We start from the raw sequence: 22,125 nt of genomic DNA on the forward strand, positions 1-22,125 counted from the left end.
TTTTGGGGACGGAGGGAGTACATATTTTATACATAAATAGTGTATAATTTAATTTGCATATTCAGCTAGCGGTTGTAATTATTTTGACTTTGTATTGAACTTGGAGGTTTGGAGACAGACCCTGGAGTCAAAAGGTTTCAAGTTGAGTAGGACTAAAACAAAGTATGTGGAGTGCAAGTTCAGTGCGGTGACGAGTGATGCTGACGTGGAAGGGAGACTGGACTCACAAGTCGCCCCAAAGAGAGAGAGTCTCAAGTATCTGGGGGCTATAATCCAAGGTAATGGGGAGATTGACGAGGATGTCACACATCGTATTTGTCACGACCCAACCCCGTAGGCCGTGACTAGTGTCCGTACTGGACACCCAAACGTACCCGATACCCCAAACCAGCATATTATCAAAATATATTAATATAAAGGTTAGTTGGCGCTACTAAATATCACAGATGAACAGATTTTGCACGTAGAGGCCGATAAGGCCATCACCGATCATAACAACCCAAAACATATACAGAACTCACACAAGTATGTCTACAGACCTCTACAGATCATAACAGAATCATAAGACGGGACAGGGCCCCGTCATACCCTTGAATAGCATACATATATACAATAACAGCAGATTGTACCAACATATAGGCTCTGGACAAAAGAGCACTCCCAAAATAGCAGAATAGATGTCCTAGGCAGGCGGTTCAGCAAATCTGTCATCTGTACCTGCGCGGCATGAAAACGCAGCCCCCGAAGGAAGGGGGTCAGTACGAAATATGTACTGAGTATGTAAAGCACGGAACGTAGTAAACAAAGTCATAATCGAAGCAGAAGATACAGAAAATGAACTGAATATCCAGATTAGCAAAATGCTGATCATATAGCATAAATAATATTCGCTGGAAACATATGTCGTACCTGGTCCCATTACGGAACAAGATCATAACCGAAACAGAACTTACAGAGAAGTGAGTGTAACATCTGAAGTATCAAATGCATATTTTCGAAACATGAAGAGTGTGTACAGAAACATATATCATATCATATCCGACCCCTGCCAAGGGACTCGGCAAACAGAACGTGGCCACCTCCCGACGCTGGTGCCACCACACATAAGGAGCAGAATAGGGGATAACCCGTAACATAACATATCATATCAGATGGCCATATCAGATCATATCATATCAGAATGTGTGTACATGGCACAACATACTCCACAACCCATGTACATGTATACCTGCCCCCTCACATCGAGGCGCGGCGAACAATGCAGTGGAATACGCGTGATAACATATCCTGGCCCGGGCTCAGTGTGGGAAACATTGAGGCATCCACGAATGGAGTAGTGAGAAACTAAATGCAATAAAAATACCATATATATTCCCAGAGACTCAATGAAGCATATCGAATGACAGATCAAATCAATGAAATCGAACGGAGTCATAGTAAGTGAAATTCGAATGTCAAAATGGGTTACGGAAGCATAATCTTTCTGAGATCGTTCCCAAGTTTCAAAACAATTCATAAGGCTTAATGAAGTATTAAAACAATTTTTATTTAGTAGTTAAAGAGTAGTTAGAATATTTCTTAAAAAAAATGCTCGAAGACAAGTCATAAACACAAAAGGGTAAAATCGGAAATAGTGGGCCCACCTCGGGACAAACGAAGCGGTGGGCTCAAATTACGTATTTTAAGCTTATAAAGTCACCTACAGAGGTTCTGGGGACATTCCATAATTTTCTAAACAATTTGCGGAAGTTTGCACAATTCTTTCAATAAAGCATACTTATAGGGTTCAATTCCATTGAATGAAAAAAGGGTATTTTCAAATGCGGATTCCGATGAGCAGAATACTTTTCGAGGCTCAAATACGATCCTAGTACACCTAGGACATGCCAAAAGAAGAATCGGGATAGCTTTACATACCTTGTCAGTTTCTTAAGTTAACCATAACTTAGGTCTCGGGCTTCACCAATCTACAAACAATACCAAATATGCCAATAATTAAATTAGGATACTCTTTCAAACCAATCCTTAATTACTTAAAAATCTAACGATATTCGGGTAGCATCTTCCTTAAAAAACACTTAATAATCCTCATGATTCCAATCTATCCAAAATATCAATCACAATACCAATAACGATATCAACAAATACATATCCCAATAGAATCAAATCCATTCTTAAATCACCTCCAAAACAACCCAATATACATTCCTATACCGATACTTGTATACACTTCTTTATTTTCGTATATACATAGTATAACCACAAGCACAACCACAACAACCACAGCCAATTCCACGATATTCCAGCACACCAAACAATTTATAACAACCACCAAACCGTCCATATGATAACAATAACCATTTATCCGATTTCCCGCAATTAATTTTGTATTTCTTTCATCTAGCAATGTAGTCATGACTTGGATAAATCAAATACATATAGGAGAGGGAAATTGTTACCTTACATGCCAAGAATGAATCCTCTGCCACCTTACTTCAAAATCTCCGATTTACTATCACCCGGAGGAAACCGACTCTACGTCGTTATTCACGTTTTCCTCAATAGTTGAACTTGGTATCTTCTTTTCGGGAAGCAGTATATCGTCTCCAATATATTGGTGGGTGCTACAGTACCATTCCATAGGGATATAACGACTAAAATGGAAGTGAAATGGAATCAACATGTATATTTCATCTAAAGGAAAAGAAAGAAAAAAAAAATATGAAAAGGAACCAATAGTTTTCTTCCTAAAGTTGCACGTAGCAGCCCCTTGTGTCTCTATTACTCTTTCCTTTCCCTTTTCTTTAGAATATACTAAGAATAATCTTACCCATATGTCCACTTTAGTGCCTACCTTAACTTCCTATCCCAAAAAAAAACGTGTAAACCATCTACTATGCATAACGTTAGTCATTCTTCCAAATGCTTGCCACGTTTCACATGGGAATTAATCATCCATATGAATTTATCCACGTAATTCTAATAGTACCATAATTAACTCCTTACTCTCCCATTGTGTTCTAATGTTTAATCTATTTACCCACATAATTAATTCTTTGATCTCAATTTACTTTAATACCAATTATTTTTAATACACTTCATATACTCATTCCCATGATTATGTGATGTAGCACTAGTCTATAGTCCCTTTTGGTACACACAAAATATTGTTTCTATACTAAATAAAATTTACAAGCAATTCGTGTACTAATAAATAAATAAAAAAATCGGGGATTTAAAAGCCCTTGTCTCATATCCCAAAAAAAATCTCGTCCTTAAACTTACGTCGATTAGCTTAGAATAATTCGACGTATGAAAATACGGGATATAACAGTATTGGAGTTGGGTGGTTGAGATGGAGGCTTGCAACTGGTGTCCTGTGTGATAGGAAGGTGCCATCAAGACTTAAAAATAAGTTCTACAGAGTAGTGGTTAGACCGACGAAGCTGTATGGGGTGGAGTGTTGGTCAATCAAGAACTCTCATGTTCAGAAAATGAAAGTTACAAAAATGAGGATGTTGAGATAGATGTGTGGGCTTACCAGGAGAGACATGGTCAGAAATGAAGAGATTCGAGACAAGGTAAAGGTGGCCCCCGTGGCAGACAAGATGCAGGAGGCAAAACTGAGATGGTTCGGACACGTCCAGAGGAGAAGCACATATGCGCCGGTGAGGATGTGTGAGAGGCTGGCGATGGAGGGCTAGAAGAGAGGTGGAGGTAGGTCGAAAAAATCTTATGGAGAGGCGATCAGGAAAGATATGGCTAGTCTTCAACTTATCGAGGACATGACCCTAGATAGGTGTCACACCCTAATCTTGATCAGGGTGTGATGGGCACCCGACCCTTACTTAGGGCCGAGCGAACCCTCAGACTCTTAGTGCACACATAATCTTCTTAGACTTTTTAAATCAAATAAAGATGGAATACATGGTACATTTTTTTTTTCAGAAACATTCTTTTTATCATTCTCAAATCCAACAAAATCTGTAATCACATGGAATTTATATCATAACACAAAATGACACATCGGCTGATGGAGCCGCTTACAGACTGACTTCCAATACCCACGACTCTGTCTGCAAAGTCTCTAACATCAATCCAGAAATCAGAACATACATATACTCTGACTCGGCAACACTCCAGAAGCAAATGGAGCCCGCCAATCCTGCTGAAACATCTTCTGCCAAATCTTCTACTCATCTGTATGTACCTGCGTGGCATGAAACGCAGCCCCCGAAGAAAGGGGGTCAGTACGGAAAATGTACTGAGCATGTAAGGCAGAGATCACAGAAAAGGGGCGAAACTGACAGTAAGAATACAGAAACATGTACAATGTCCAGAATATCAAAACTCTTGCCTTTAAAACATAAATCATGCATATCGTTATCACATACCATACCCGGCCCGTTATGGGACTCGATGGATAAAATCATGTCATCATACTTTCATATCATTATGCATGCATATACATATACTATATATACTGTACCCGGCCCTCTAGTGAGGGACTCGGTGAATAAAGTCATACCGTACCCAGCCCATTAAGGGACTCGGTAGATAGAATCATGCACGTGCACATCATATATCATACACATACCGTACTCGGCCCTCTAGTGAGGGACTCGGTGAATCAAATCATCCTATGCCCTCCTGGCCGCCATAACACATCATCATCATATACATATACCGTACCCGGCCCATTAAGGGACTCGGTGAACAATGCAGAGGAGTGCGCACGATAACATACCCGGCCCGGGACTCGGTGAATAGACATATTGAGCTTGCACGAGCAGAGTAGTGAGAAACCATATGCACACAATTCAAGACTCGATAGATAAGTACATAAACTGACACTTGAGGTTTGTAAACACGTTTCGAGTCAATCGGAGTTCGTATGAAAAAGTTATGGACGTTTTAGTACAAAACTTTTTTTCAAACGTTTCAGAAGCCATTTTTGGAAAATCAAAGCAACAATCATGTTAAGTACCTTTCGAATATCATTATGGATCAAATCAACATGCCGACATCATATATCATATATACATATAACAGATTCATGCATGCGTACTCATAGAACATCAAACAGTGTATTGCTGCGGAACGTGCAGCCCGATCCATAATTATATTATATTACTGCCGAGGAACGTTCGGCCCGATCCAAGACTGTATGCAAAAGTTAGAAACATTAATACTTACAGAACCATTTTAAGGACATGAACTCTTATACCTGGCTCGTTATCCAATCAGGCCATAACCTCAACCATACTAAGTATGCTCATATCAATAGGCAAATAAGAATCGTAGACACGTTCGGAAGCATATCCAATAGAACTTTGGAAACCATGGATACGTATCAAAGCCATATGAAACAGCTTATGGAAATCAAGAACGTTAGCCATCCTAGTGGCTCTAAGAATAGGAACCTCTTTGAAATCATACATATACATCATATACTCGTTTCATAGGGATCATGCCAAAAGAAAGAAATGGTAAGTCTTACATACCTGTGTCATGCCTTATTAGCTACGCTTATTTGTCCCAAACTTGCTTGTCTACATTCAAGAAGATTTTACATAATCATTAGACTCATCGACATATACTTGTCTTAGTATTCCAAATGAGTTCACTTATATTCTACCGAAATTTCGGCAGCATTTCCCCTGTAAACACATCATCCCCGAGAATCTAACTCGGCCAATTTATCAACAACAAACCCGAGAGTGCAACTCGGCCAAATTATCAATAGCAATACCAACAATCATATCTTCCAACTTCAACAATTATTTCAAAATACGTTCTAACATTAACAATTCTTTCTACACAATCCGATGGCATTCCATTTTTACTCAATTCAATCACATGAAATCAAGCCAACATCAATGCTTACACATTCAAATACTTGCCCAAGACCTTACAAACACAATTCAAGAATACTTCAAACAAGTCATACAATATTCAAAACAATCTAGCCAATATCCTATTTCACCCGAAACCTTCCAAAAGCAACAAAAACCATAACAACACACTTCCTTCTTTCAAATTCAATTACAACAACCCAACTTACAATCTTCCAAACACATGTCTCATTTCCAATATTCATGAATTATATTTACAACATACACATTAGCAACTCTATTCTTATAATTATAAGGAACCATAGTAATGTCACATTAACTTCTTCCATAATCCACAAACGATTACAACTTCATTTTCAACCATTAAATCCTCATTTTACATCATAGAATCCACAACACAACAACAATCAAATTACTAAATAAAATCAATTCATTTGTTCTACACAATACAACTACATTCGGCCACAACATCAACCCACACGGCTACAACATAGCATCCACACTTTCATGAATTTCATCAATTTCTCCACTCTACAACACATACAAACCACCCACAACATATAAAAGAAGATGAAACCTTACCTTTTTCACTTAGTTCTTCAACTTGGCTAGAATTATGCCTTGCAAGAATGAATGGTTTTATTGCTCCAACAACCACTCCATGTTAATTAGGGCCTTCAACTTGCTTGGAACACTAGGAGAAAACAATTTTTCTTGATGAATTTCCATGGCACTAAATTTTCTTGCCATGGCCGAACCTAGCTCCTCTTCTTTCTTTTTCTTTCTTTTTCTCTAAGCTTATTGAATCTTCCCAAATGTTGAAGATGAATAAGATGATATACTTATCATCTTTTGGGCCATTTATTTTAAACTTCCATATGGGCCAAGGCCCACTATAACTTGGACGGCCACATGGCCATTTTATTTCAAGCCCATTTGTTTTTTTTTTTGTAATTCATGAAAAATTATTTTCCTAATTCCAAATTTGCCCTCAGCCTTCCTCATTATTTCCATGAGCCATCTTGTGAATTTCCCTTTTTACCCTTAGCCTTTCTCAATATTTCCATACCAATAGTATTCATAAATAATATTCACAAACAACTTGCACATTAAAATAGTTTTGGAAAATGGTCTTGCCTTCAACGTACCACGACTACCTCGAAATATCCGAACGTACAAAGTACGGGCTATAACAATAGGAAGGTGTGGAGCTCAAGGATTATGGTAGAAGACTAGTAGTAGGATAAGTAGTACTTTCCTTTATTGTTGGATCAGTAATTATTTCCGTCACTTTCTTGTATTTTTATTTTAGTATTCGCATATTTCTTATTCTTAGTTATCTCTTGCTACTTGTTGTCTTTTTTACTTTGGCTTTTTTGCTGTTGGTGTTGTTTCTATGTTACTTGAGTTGAGGGTCTATCGAAAACAACCTCTCTACCCGTCAAGGTAGAGATAAGGTTTACGTACACTCTACTCTCCCTATCCTCACTTGTGAGATTACACTGGATATGTTGTAGTTGTTGTTGTTGTTGCTGGTTGTAATTATTTCGACCGAGCGGCCAAATATGTCAAAAACCCTTCAAACCAAGCCTGTCAACGGGGGCGGTTGAACCGGTTGTAACCGATGGTCGGAACCGGCTAAACCGGTCCCGGACCAGGACCCGGATTCCCGGTTCCCGGTTGACGGGTACCCGTTTGAGACAGGCCGGTTACGGGTTGGCAAAATTGGAACCGATCAACTGGCCCGACCTTTTGGCCAACCGGTTAACCAGTCGATTTTTTTTTTTTAATTCAGCCAAAACTAGCTGTTACTGGGTCGTTGCCCAACAGACCAATTTGCAGAAATGGCCGTTGGCAATGGCCAAAATCTGATTTTTTGGCCCCCCACCATCCCCCAACCCCCCAAACTTTTATTTTTAACACTTTAACCCCTCCTATATAAACCCCTCTCCATTTTATTTTCATCCACATCAATTCTCTCTACACTTTATCTCAATTTATAGCTATTTTGCAACAAATAGCCATTTTAAAATTACAATTTCTCTCAATTATACACTATAAAGTTTCCTTCAAGTTTCAATTTTATATTTTGCAATTATACAACCAAAGTGTTGGTGGAGTTGGAGATTTTGCAACAATCCGAAGTAGCTTCAAAGCTTTGGTGGATTTGCAATTCTACCCGCCTTCAATTCAACGTTTGTATTGTCGGAATTTATTCCAGTAATTTGGTACCTTCGTTCCAACTCTATCTTTAATTTTCGCAATTTAATTCTGGCAATTTAATTTTCGCAATTTAATTTCTTGCAATTTATTTTCTTGCGATTTAATTTCTTGTTATTTAATTATGAAGAGACGGGGCTCTTTTGGTGGTAGTAGTAGTTCACCTAGTGGGAGGGGAAATAGGGGAAGGGAAAATATGGATGAAAAATAATCCAATTTTAGATAGCGAAGTAATGGAACACTGATTTGGCCCAAACTTTCATCAAGTTGATGATGGTGATGAAACACAATCACCGGAACATCCGATAGGAGATACACAAGCACAACAATCACAAACACAAGATGCACCGCCAAAACCCACTCGTAAGCCAACCTCTAAAGTTTGAAATTATATGACTAAATATAGGGAGAAAGAAATAGTCACATGTAATCTATGTGGAAAAACATTTCAATTCAAATGTAGGAACAATAAGGATGGGGGAACGGTTCATTATCGGGTCATTTAGCGACAAAACATAAGGATGTTTGGGGAGAGCGAACGGGTTCCGTGGGTATTAAAAAATTAATGGACCCACATACCGGAAAAACTTTTAGTTACAGCAAGAAGAACGAGCGTGTAGAGATAGCTAATACTCATAAGTTGTTAGTAAATATATAAACTTAAGTTATAATACATATAACTTAAACATATATATATATATATAATTAGAATATATATATATAACATATATAAATATACTTAAGTTAAAAATATACTTGAAAATAAAAAGTATACAATCTATATTACATATACTACACTTATAACATACAATCTTGAGTTTCTCAATACTGATAACCATAGGTATATATAAAACTTTATATATATATACAAACTAATAAACTATAGTGTTAATTTATGTGTAAAATCCGGATTTAAGCAAAAAAAATTTTAAAAAAATATTTTTACACTGTGGAGCACTAGTGCTCCACAGTTTAATAATTTAATGAAAAAAATATAACCGTTGAACCCAACCAGCTAACCGATTTTTTAAAATCAAACTGGGCCGGTTACGGATTGTAAAAATCCAACCGGTAACCGTTGGCCATAGACGATTTTTTACCCGGCAACCGGCCGGTTGGGCAAATCGGTGCCGGTTCCGGGCCGGTTCAACCCGTTTGTCAAACAATGTAGTAATCCACAACCCAATTATTTAATTTAAGAAAACAAAAACGCGGAACCAAAAATTCAGTGTACCGAACAATTTGGCGGTCATGTTTTGTCAAAATTCGAATGGTTTGGCGCTGAAACCCCAATCTCCATTTCAATCTTACCGCTCTCCACTTTCATCATTCCACACAAATAAGATCCCAATCCTCTCTTCTCGCACAACCAGTAAGTATCCCCTAATCTCCCATTTCTCAGTCCCACACATAATAATAGTAATAATTCATGGAAAGCAGCAGCGATGACGATTATCAGTCCTTTTACTTGCCGGAGGAGGTCCCCCGTCCCAGGTTCAAACGCTTAAAGAAAGCCTCCAAAAATCCCCCAATAGACGACGACGACGTGTTTGACTTTCCTAAGGTTGATTTTGCCAAATTGGAAGCCCTAGATGATGATGATGATGAAGATTCTCCTGATTCAACAGGACCTGTGGGCAGTGAGGATGACATAAAATATGAGTCTGAGGAAAAGGAAAAGTGCCGTGATAGTAAGGAAGAATTGAAGGCTTTAGAAGCCCTAGAAGAAGATTCAACTGAACTCGTGTCACCACACAACACCGAAGAGGAGATCAGATTAGAGCCTTTTTCTGATGGCGAGAGTAGGAAAAAATTGGACTTTGATGACGGGGGTGTTCTCGTTTCTGGTCAGCAGTGCAAAGAAGTTAAAAGATCTCTGGAATTTGGTGACGACGACGATGATGATCAGTCTCGTAGGGAAATTGGGGAAGATTTTGTATCTGGTGACGTGGCAAAAGAGATTCATGACCAGATTGGGGAAATTGACAAAGAGATTGGGGATAAGGATATGGAGAAATTGGGAATACAACAAGATTTTGAAGTAGATGACACAAAGATAACGAAGAAGAAGAGAAGTAAACGTGACGTTGGTAGACAAGTGAAGCCTAAAGAACTGGCTAAAATCAAAAGAAGAGAAGAAAAGGTAATATTATCTCATCCCAATCCTGTAGTTTGAGACATACTAGTTGTTTTGGTTTATAACTATGTGGTTTCTTATTTATGTATATACAACTTTGTAATTTTTGTTGATGGTTGTATATGCATATGTAGTTTGATATTCTTGGATTTACTTGTTGGTATACAGGAAAGAAAAGCATCTCTTAAGCAGCTTCATGTTGATACTCAACGATTATTGCGAGGTCTGTATTTACTGTTTTTTAGTACTTCCTCTGTCCCTATTGATGTTACATTATTTGATTTGATGGGAAGTTTTAATTTGACATATGTATTATGTCACTGATAGTTGAATAAAGTATTAAAGTATGATTGAAATGTTAATATGATAAAGAAAAGTTATACTCCCTCCCTCCTAATTTATATGAAACTCTTTTCTTTTTAGTCAGTCCCAAAAAGAATGTCGCCTTTCTATATTTTGTAACACTTCAACTTTAAATTTACCTTTTTACACTTCATGAAATGGTTTCTAGCCACAAAAGTTGCTATGGTTTGTTTTAAACCACAAGTTTTAAAAGTCTTCTTTTATTTTTTAAGCTTCGCGCCCGGTCAAAGACCATCATATAAAATGGGACGGAGGGAGTACTAAAGTTCAAAAATTGGAATAGTTTGATGAATTTGGATTTTTGAAACTTGCTAAAGTTGTATAGAAATAGAATGGTGTCAAGCATTTTGAAGCTTCTTATGGAATATGTTTACTTGTACTAACTATGTCATACATCATGGAACTCTCATATTTTTTTTCCTAACTTGAACAGAAAGTAAGGATGCAACATTTAAGCCTATACCAGTTGTACATAAGCCAATATCCTCAGTTCTGGAGAAGATTCGGAAACGGAAGCTTGAAATCTCCAAAAAGTCAGTAGTAGTTGACACTTAAGCAAATATGTGTCTTATTAAAAAAACTATATAGTTTATGATTGCTCACCCTTTTATCCATACATTTCTATTGTTATTTTACTAGCAGGACCACGATGCCAATCGGCAACAGTTCCATTCGCAAGTTTAGCGCTTCAAGAGAGGTTATGATGGAAGTAGACGCAAAGGGCACAGATTCTGAAGAGGAGAGAGTTGACAAACTGGAAATAGAGTTGGAAGGGAAGGTGAATGCACATGGCATAGAAACGGGCAGGACCACAGATACCTCCAATAATGATGGAATTTCAGTACCTCCAATTACGGGAAGCAGCGAAATTGTTCCTGATGAATTGGTGAGTGGAATTACATTGATTTTTATTGCTTGTACTCTGTAGTCCAGTTAGCAGATTGCCATCTATAAGATTCATTTATTTGATAATTATATACTAGTGCTGGGCAATGCAATTGAGTTCAGTTTTGTGTCTGGTCTGAGTGTCGTTCCTTTTCACATTTGAGTTGAATGTAGTTTCCGTAAAAGAATTTAAATTAGACTTTAAAATCCGTTGCTTGAGTACTGGTTAAGGCCTTTACTTTTCAACCATTTGGATAAGCATGTTTCATTTGCTTAAATTTTCCGAGCTGTTGGTTACTTTTGTTAAAACATAACATTGAACTGGTTTCGGTCTAGATGCTCCTTTGGCTGAAGTAGGTGCTGGATATTGTTAGTGGAAGCAACTGTTTTCTCGACATGAAACAGCCTCTCTACCCCACAAAGTTAGGGGTAAGGTCTGCGTACATCCTACCCTTCCCAGACCCCACTTATGGGATTACACTGGGTATGTCATTGTTGTTGACTCAGAGAAAGAGACTAACTTTAACCCAGATTTGTTTTGAACCAAATCTAGTTTTGATAAGTATACATGAGATTCATGCCTTTTAAACTCTAATGCCAAATTTGTGCTATGAATTGCCATGGTGTTTGGTACTTTCAACCACATCCAGGTAAAAGATTGTCAATATGCTACCTGAAGTCCATGATCTATTATGTATATTGATGGTATTGGCAACTGTGGTGGAACCTAAAAACATTAGAGATTGGTATTTGAAACTGAAAAAGATTATCAATTGCATCATGATGGCAGTCATCACCCTGCTAAGTGCTACTGCCATTATCTCACTGCAGGCGTTGGAGGAAAGGTCCAATGCTGTATTTAGAGCTCCAGTTGATGACACTCAGGTAGTTTCTCATCTTTTCTCTTGGTAAAGGGACCTATTATTAGTAACACCAGGTTTGCAAAGAAAATCTAAATGCTGGAGCTTTTTCAAAATATGTTAGGATCTATTTGATGATTCTGAACCAACAGTCAGTAAGGATGAGATGCTTGATGATCCGGCCTCTAGTCCTTTGGAAGAAGTAATGGCACCGTCTCTCCTTGCTTTGAACTTGAAGTTTGATTCTGCCCCTCCAGATGAAAGGTAACTGGTTCTGGGAAGTATCTATGCTTGCAAATCTTGACATGTTTTACTGCAACCTGGGCTGGATAAGCTCCGATTTGCTCTTTGGCAAAGGATCATATGTCCACAAACAGAAAAGTCTATTTGATTGTTGTCATTAATTTGTGATGCTAAAACAAGTCACCGTCCTTATTGCAATAACCTCCAGAAAATAAATATATTTTCCTTTTAACAGTTCCTCAGATGAGGAGGATAATGACAAGGAGAACATATGTCCACATAAAAAAGAAGGTGGTGGCGGCTGCAATTCTCCAAAGGGAGACCCTGTTAAAGCATTTGTTGATGATGAAGCGGAGGAAGAAGATGACAGTGATACTGACCTACTCCGGTTTGGTGATAATGAAGAAGACGAAGATATTGATGATTCTGCTGAAATCCGTGATATTATTGCCATTAACTACAAGGAAAAGCCAATTGACAACGAAAAGCGGAATGAACTTCATCAAAAGTGGCTTGAGCAGCAGGATGCAGCTGGAACTGAGAATTTGCTGCAACGGTTAAAATGTGGTGTAGAACAAAAAGAGACAATGTTGGTTGATGATGAACTAGAAAATGAAGAGTGTGAAGAAGAGGCCAATGATGTCACTGACATGGATGCAGTACCTAAGAGTTCTGCTCGATTGAATTCAAAAAAAGCAAAGCAAATGATGATGCAGATGTTTGTGGATAAAGATGATGTTTTCTTATCTGATGAAGATGACGAAACTGAAAAGAGGGTTGTCAAGCAGCGCATTCTTTATAACTCTGTGAGTTTGCAATGTTGTTAGATTTGACACACTGACACACCACGTTAACCTTAGTGTTATATTTTATGCCTCCATTTTTTTTTTTTGAGAACTTACTCAGCTTTACAAAATATGAACAGGAGCTTACAACTGTAGCGTCACCTATTGAGGATGAAAGTTCCAGTGAGATATTTGGACTTATAAAGAAGCTTAATACTGTGCCGGATAATAAGAGAAAACCAAAAGCATCCTGTAGGTTATATCTCAACATTTAAGTGCTTGTTTATTATGATTTTTAAAGAATGATGAAGTACTTGTTTATTATGCTTTAGTTGTCACCTTTATTACCTTCATTGCTTTTGCAACTTTGCAGCGTTCTTTGATACAGTGCTGGGGGATCAAAAGAAGAAAAGCTCTTTGAAGGTAAATTTTGTCTTAATTTACTTTTGTAACTAGGAACATGAAACTTAGGTTGGGTGTTGTTTATCCATGTATAAAGTGCGATCAAGAAACATTCACCTAGAACTTTTAGGATCACATTTGATTGGAGTCTACTCTATTTTAAGAATTAAGATAATAGCTTATTTTTGTATCCATTTACTGATTTGGGATTGGATAAGTGATTAACTATGGACCTCAATGTCATTCTATAGTTACCAGATATTAGCATGTTGGTGCAGCTGTATCTTGGGAATATATTTTCATTTATTTTGCATGTCCTATCAGAAGTACCATTTGGTACACTATGGCCTTACAATTGGGCGCCATTTTTGTTCCTTCAGTTATGTTCAAGTTCTATGGTCTAACTCTTGCATAGCTCCTTCTTTTTCTTTTTCCCCATTACTTCTTTTTATCTCTTTTCCTTGTTTAGACATTGTATGACTAATACTTCATATACATCTGCTGATTGTTTTACTCTGTAGTCCTCTTTTCTTGGGCGAGTTACAAATTATCTTCCATCGTCCCATAAACAAAGTTCAACCATAGTTCGTTCTTTCATCTTTGGACGGGATGACAGCAACAGCCGAAGCTCAATGTCAATTTCAGAGGATTCTTCAGATATGGTAACATCATTATGAAAGCTTCAAATTTGTGCATCTGATGTTTTGCCATCACCCATATAGTAACTATATAATATTGTAGTTCTGTAGTGCTTCTAACTAAAATGCATTTTTGGTTTCATGGTTGGACTCTTGATCTGTTATATGTCCTTTTATTTTCATCAAATGAGACCTGAACTTACCGGTTGTTCCTGCTGCTCATGTTCCTCCGTTATTACTATTCACATTTGATAAGCTCCTCCTATCTACCCATCTCTCTGCTCCTTGACCTTTTTCATCATATAGTTCCACTCTAGCATATGTTGCGTTTTTTCCATGTCTATATACACTTATACAGTGAGAATCTTGGTAGATCATAATTTCCAGAGGTATAAGTTTGCCTATCAAGAGGATATTTGACTTTTCTCCTAGTAAGACGAGAAATTGAAGAAATTCCCCAGAAGTTAAGAAAAAAGATACTGAGAATAAAGGGTTACCATTAATTGATACTGCATATAACCTAATACTATAAGAAATCATGGTTTATTTTTCACTTGTTTTTGTGTGAATCACTTACATGTGGTTCTTATTCCATTTAGTACAATAATGTTGGGTTGTAGAGACATTCAATGATCTTGCTCATGTTCTTCCTTTCAGATCGTGAACGAAAACCTTCCAATCAAGAATAGTACAACTAAGTTTGGAAACTTCCAAGGCAAATCAAGCAGTCAAGGTAAAAATGCTGCTCCAGGAACATCAGCTGCTGCTCCCTTTTTTGAGATATTAAAGCGATCGTCAGCACCATCTAATGTCTGTTCTCGAGATATTTTGCTTGACCTTCCTAAACCCCTCCTTGCTGATCTTAGAGTTTCAAAGAGGTCAAAGGCAGAAGGAAAAATATAGGTCACTTGATAGTAGATTTTGTTTGTGTTTTCCCTTCATCTTTCTCCCGAAAAAATGGAATAGTCTATGGAATCTGAAAAAAAAAATGGGGAGGAAATGCAAGCACAAGACAATCTTTTTTTTTTTTTTTTTTAATTACCTATTTGAGATGTTCCTATCTTGTTTTCCTTTATTAGGGTTGCTTATCTTATTTCTTTTCATGAAGAAAAACAAGCTTGCTTAAGTTACCAGTTTCAAAAAAAAAAAAAAAAGAAGAGTCACTGAAATCATTATTTACCCTTTTACTAAGCCTTTGTGCCAAAGAAACACAATGTGATTGAGCCCTTCCTCGGATGCCATATATAACATAAGTTTAGTGCAATAGACTGCCTTTTATTTTTGACATAGAAACCTAAAAACTTGTGATTTCTTTTCCCCTGACAACCAATTGCAAGGCCTTAAATGCAAGACAAAGAAGCAGACTAAATTGACATGTTATTTGAACTCAAAAGCTTCCTACCAGTCCTTTCTTCCCTCTAACCGTAACCTGAGGCCATTTGATTGCCTGCCCCCTGTCAAATTTTAGTACTACTCTTTAATATTTCTCTGCTGTCATTTATGTTGCCAATAAAATTGACCCCAGTATGTAACCCCATCATATTGTTAAAACTCTGCAACTGCTGTTCTCATTTGCTTGATATTTTTCAGTTATCAAAGGTCAATATATCCAAAATTTGTAACTAAATCAGACCAGATAATTTTATTATTTTTAAATTAATCGAGATGGAGAAAGACAATGTAGACATTAAGATAGAATTCATAATTTAGCCATGACGTTTAATCCTATTTACCTGCCAACTGCACAGCGCACCACTGAAGTTCCCCTAGTACTTAGAGCGGAGCACCTGGTCTTCCCTCGGGAAAGTGCACATGATAATATCCTTTGACAATTTTTTGTTTGGAGAACAACTCAAAACAACCGTGAATAAGTTGGACGCTCAGGTTTCCCTCCAACGTTCTTATTTTTCTATCTTGTTGAATTAAGGGTGTGTTTCGTATTTTTCTTTGTTTGTCAAAATTTTTGAAAAATATTTTCTTTAGAAAAATAAATTTTTTAAAAATAGAGAAAATAAGTAGGGAAAACAAGTCCACAATTAACATATCACCAACCACCCAATCCACCCCCAACAACTCCTACAACCCCACTCACCTCCCCCAACCACCACCCCCCCTCCCCCCACAAAAGAAGAAAATTTAAAGTTTTTAATTTATTTTTTTTGGATTTTCTACACCACCCATTCCCCTCCCCCATTCCGTGAGACCCCAACCCCCCTCCAAAAAAAATATTTTTTCTTTAAAAAAAGTTTTCAAAAGTTTTTTTGTTTGGTTTTGTACACCACCCACCCGCCCCAAGACCCCACCACCCCCTCCAATTTTTTTTTTTAATAAAAGTTTTGATTTTTTTTTTAAAGTTTTAAAATTTTTTCTTTTTTAATTTTCTACACCCCCCACCCTCACCCGCCCACACCCCTTAACCCTTCCTGAATTTTCTGCTTCACATTTAATTTTACCTTTATAAAAATGAAAGGAGAAAGATCACCCATGCCCAATGAAAACAAAATATTTACGCGCCTCTACCACCTTTACTTTTTGTGCCCCCTAAAATATTAGCGCTGACATCATCGTGATGTCAGCGCTGCAGTAGGCGGTGAGTGCTGTCCTTTGAGGGGCAATAGGTACAATACTTTGCTTTATTGTTTTTTGTTTTCTTCTTTTATTTTTATTTTTTTAGTTTCTTTGTACCTTTTTGTACTTTATCTTTTCTTTTTCAACTTTTTGTTTTAGTTTTTAAAAATAAATATACTAACTAACTATTTTTAGATTAATAAAAAAATTAAATAATTAGATTACAACAAGAAGTAATTAAGAAAAATACTAAAATTACTAGCTTATTTATTAAAACCTAAATTAATAGAAAATTTATTTTTTTATAAATCAATTTTTTCTTATCTCTCCTTTTCAAATTTCATTTATTTTTTATAAATTATTTTTATTTATTTTCTATTTATTATAATCGTATTCTACACACCTTTTTTTTTTTTTTTCATATAAATAAAAAAGATAATGATATAACACTTAGCCCTCTATGATACCCAAATAGTATATCATATACTGACTGAGTATAAATATATGTGTGGGTTATCATAGGGGACATCTTTTAGCATATAGTATATCAAATCAGTAGCAGTTGAAGTATACTATGATACCCACATGGTATATATCATATACTGACAGGGTATCATAGAAGATTAGGGGCCCGTTTGACTTATCTTAAAAAAAAAGTTTATAAGCTGAAAACATCTTATAAGCAAAAAAAAAAAAGTTGGGTTGGGCTTATTTTAAGCACAAAATGGCTTATAAGCTGCCCAGCCAAACACTCAAAAAAGCTAAAAATAGCTTATAAGCTGTTTTCAACAACTTATAAGCCAATCCAAACGGGCTCTACACTTTTTCAAAAAATACTACTCAGCCCTCTATGATACCCAAATAGTATATCATATACTGACAGGGTATAAATATACTATGTGAGTATCATAGGGGACTGTCATTGCTTTAAGAAAAACACTCAGTCCTCTATGATACCCAAATGGTATATATTATATACTGATAAGGTATCATGTAAGATTATTTCATTCCTTCAAAATATACTACTACATGATACTATCGCAGTATATTTATAATGCTTACAATATAGAAATAAAATGCACCTTTACATATTATTAGTATAAATGCTTTGTTTTGCCAAATGCAACAAAAAGGAAGGGTAGTTTTCAGTCCTCTATGCTACTAATATGGTATGTTTTCCATATCAATATGGTATCACAATGAAACACTTCTCGGTCCTCCATGATACTATCATGGCGTATACCATATACCGAGATGGTATCATGAATGACCGTTGCAGTCCTTCAATGAGACACTCTTCAACAGTCCTACGTGATACCATCATGGTATATACCATATACTTAGATGGTATCATGAAGGATTGTTGAAGTCCTTGAATGAAACAGTCCCCGATCCTCCATGATATCATCATAGTATAAAAATATACTGAGATGGTATTATGGAGGACTTCTTGAGTCCTTCACCTATGTCAGCAGTCTTGCATGATACCATCACGGTATATACCATATACTGAGATGGTATCATGAAAGATTGTTGAAGTCCTTGAATGAAACAGTCCCCAGTCCTCCATGATACCATCATGGTATAAAAAAAAACTGAGATGGTATTGTGGAGGACTTCTTGAGTCCTTCACCTGTGTTAGCAGTCTTGCATGATACCATCATGGTATATACTATATACTGAGATGGTATCATGAAAGATTGCTGAAGTCCTTGAATGAAACAATCCCCAGTCCTCCATGATACCATCATGGTATAAAAAAAACTGAGATGGTATTATGGAGGACTTCTTAAGTCCTTCACCTGTGTCAGCAGTCTTGCATGATATCATCATGTTATAAACCATATACTGAGATGGTATCATGAAGGATTGCTGAAGTCCTTGAATGAAACAGTCCCCAATCTGTCACGACCCGGCTAGGGGGCCGCGACGAGCACCCGGTGCTACCCCATCCGAGCACCCCCTTATCGTACATAACATAACATCTAGGTGAACCATAAGTCAATTCGTGCTTTTCTTATCGTTAATCATATTGATCCCATTAGAAGACCATCATCATTTAACATATCATAGGCACCTATGCCACATCATAAGTACAAGGCCGACGTGGCTAACAAAAGATATACAAAACATGGGCCGACATGGCCGAACATCTCTACCCACATACACATGACTACGAGCCTCTAAGAGTATGACATATCGTATGAGCGGGACAGGACCCCGCTATGCCCATAATTATATACACAAAAGAATAAGTACCCAAAAGCTACGGCTCCGAAAGAAATGGAGCTCTGCTATGCAATCTCTGAATAAGCAGCTATGGATCAAGTCTGTCTCCCTGTGCACCTGCGGGCATGACGCAGCGTCCACAAACAAAAGGACGTCAGTACGAAGAATGTACTGAGTATGTAAAGCATGATCAACATCAATATAGAAGCATAATAGATATCATATGAAATAGCATAGGAGGGGAGACAATAATAACATCATCATCATGTCGCTTACTTGCATACATCGTCGTTCGTATCCCATAATAATACTCGTACCATACTTGTGCTCATATTCGTATACATGTCCTTATTCGTGTTATTATACATAGTCTTATCACATTCATATTCATATTATATACATAGCATTTACATAGCATACCCGAGCTCATAGGATCGGTGTCTTATACATACTTGGCCAACCAAGGCTCAAGGTCATACATACCTGGCCCTACCAAGGCATCAGGGTTATCCGTACCATCTGCAGAGGTGTGCGCGCGTTTCGTAATCGTATACATACTTTATACATAGTCATATACATATAGTCTTACCCGGCATCATAAGCTCGGGGTCTTATCATAGCCCTTCATAGGCATACATATACATATATCATAGCTCGTAAGCATCTCTAATCTCATTTTACTCTCATCGTCATTACTATCCTCATCGTTATCGTTACATCTACATTATGGACTTACTCGTCATACGAGGAACATAGTATAATCATAGTACATATCAAGGGTCGTGAGCCTATGAGCTCGGAATGTCAACCATGTGAAGACAACATACTCATATAGAGGAATTTGGAATTTGGCCAAGAACCATGCCTTATGAAAGAAGGGTTAGCCTTACATACCTTTCCGTCGAACTATTCTACACTTGTACGCTCCCTTCCAATGCTAGCGTTTATACCTTCATTAATATCATAACAATGGCCATTAGTCATTCACATTATCCACATTATCTAGATTCCTCAATTTGCCTCTAATTCACCCACATTCATGGTCATAACACCCATCTTCGTCCGTTCGTCTAAAGTGTTTAGTTCATGATCTTAATACCATTTATAACACATTCATATCACAACACAACAACATTCATAACTCAATTCAAACTATTTCTCAAAATGTCACTATTCATCATTCATGACCTAGTTGACCACATTTCCTACAATCCATGTATTTTAATTCTCCAATACCTCAAACATCTTGTAAAAATCATGAATCTTACCTTAGAAGTTGTAGAAACAAGCTTTGGTTGATAATACTCTTCTTTGAGCAAAACCCTAGTTTTTCTCCATTTGGATTTCTTGACTTGGATGATTCTTGATGATTCCCTTATCCTTGATTCACTTGTCTTAATGTTATTGATGGCTTATAATCCTTGAAAACTCATATAATAAATGTAGAGAGAAGTTCTAGAGAGAAGTGGTGTAATGTTGTAATGAAATAAAATAAGTCTTGATCCTCATATTTAATGAATTGGAAAATCTGTGCTGGGTGAACAGTGGTCGTCCATGGAGGTTTACGGACCGTATTCCACTATACGGCTCGTCCTCCATGGGCGTATTTATCCATTTCAAGAACCAGAAGCTGGGCTGCCTTCATGGTGGTTTACGACCATGGTTTACGGTCCGTCCACCAGGTCGTATTTAACCATTTCCTCGGCTGGCAGAAAGTTGAAGTTTGGCATGCCAGTTTACGACCTGGCAGTTTACGGACCGTATACCAGTTTACGGTCCGTATTTGCACTTTACGACCACTGGCAGAAAGCTGAAGCTTTTGCATGGCAGTTTACGACTGCCAGTTTACGGACCGTATTGCACTTTACGGTCCGTATTTTGCAATATACGACCACTGGGCAGTTTTGCCAACTTTCAATTTTTCTCATTTCTCGACTTTTCATTCTAATCATCCACATCCCTTTACATACATTTCCCATGAAACATTATACACTCGCACTCCTCGCACACATCATTAGTTCATTTACTTGCGTACCAACGGGAAATTTTCCGAGGTGTAACACAATCCTCCATGATACCATCATGTTATATACCATATACTAAGATGGTATCATGAAGGATTGCTGAAGTCCTTGAATGAAACATTCCCTAATCCTCCATGATACCATCATGGTATAAAAATATACTGAGATGGTATTATGGAGGACTTCTTGAGTCCTTCACCTATGTCACCAGTCTTGCATAATACCATCATGGTATATACCATACACTGAGATGGTATCATGCAGGACTGCATATACCATGATGGTATCATGAATGACTGACCCACATGATGTATCATATACTGGCAAGATATCATAGAAGGCTGATTCATTTCTTAAAAAAAAGTTTAGTCATTTAATACTTACATGATATATATCATATACTGACAGGGTATCATAGAGACTAATTCATTCTTGAAAAAAACAATTCTCGATCCTCTATGATACCCACATGGTATAAATTGTATACTGAGAAGATATCATAAAGGATTGATTCATTCCTTCAAAACAATTATACGAAAATACAACTAATTGACTATAAGCTTATTTTGGTATTTTAATGTTTAAATCATTTTATCAAGTTAAATTTTATAAAACAATTGAGTCATATATTTTATATAAGTTTAGTTTTCATTTTTTTTAAATGAGATAAAAAATTTAAAAATATATTTTATAATAATTTAAAATAAGCTAGCAATTTATTAATTTTTAATTATTTATGGTGTACTCTAATTATTTAATTTTCTTATATTTTAATTAATCTAAAATAGTTAGTTAATATTTTTATTTTAAAAAAAGAAGGAGAAAAGACAAAAATGGAGAACAAAAAAAAAAAAAAGAGAATATGAACTAAAAAGAGAATACGCATGTCCATTTTTGTTTTCTTTAATAGTTTTGT

At 36.8% G+C, this 22,125-nt stretch overlaps 1 protein-coding gene across 2 annotated transcripts; it reads left to right on the forward strand.

The window, feature by feature from the left end:
• Nucleotides 1-9,284: 9,284 nt before the first annotated feature.
• LOC132616779 (uncharacterized) lies at nt 9,285-15,579 on the forward strand. 2 transcript variants are annotated; one of them, XM_060331431.1, is made up of 11 exons: nt 9,285-10,218; nt 10,381-10,435; nt 11,009-11,108; nt 11,215-11,461; nt 12,292-12,345; nt 12,445-12,584; nt 12,799-13,369; nt 13,489-13,600; nt 13,722-13,771; nt 14,272-14,412; nt 15,046-15,579. In XM_060331431.1, exons 1-11 carry the CDS (start codon nt 9,505-9,507, stop codon nt 15,289-15,291), a joined length of 2,430 nt encoding a protein of 809 aa, XP_060187414.1. In that variant the 5' UTR covers nt 9,285-9,504; the 3' UTR covers nt 15,292-15,579. The 2 variants fall into 2 exon arrangements, with proteins under 2 accessions (XP_060187414.1, XP_060187415.1); XM_060331432.1 differs by having other exon boundaries at nt 9,286-10,218; nt 11,218-11,461.
• The last annotated feature ends 6,546 nt before the right edge of the window (nt 15,580-22,125 follow it).

Source organism: Lycium barbarum, chromosome 11 (assembly GCF_019175385.1).
Source record: "Lycium barbarum isolate Lr01 chromosome 11, ASM1917538v2, whole genome shotgun sequence".
Lineage (NCBI taxonomy): Eukaryota > Viridiplantae > Streptophyta > Magnoliopsida > Solanales > Solanaceae > Lycium > Lycium barbarum.

Coding starts and splice junctions, on each gene's coding strand:
- LOC132616779 (XM_060331431.1), top strand. CDS start 9,505: ATGGAAAGCAGCAGCGATGACGATTATCAGTCCTTTTACTTGCCGGAG. Junction 10,219..10,380: donor TCAAAAGAAGAGAAGAAAAG/GTAATATTATCT, acceptor GTTGGTATACAG/GAAAGAAAAGCATCTCTTAA. Junction 13,601..13,721: donor GAGAAAACCAAAAGCATCCT/GTAGGTTATATC, acceptor GCAACTTTGCAG/CGTTCTTTGATACAGTGCTG.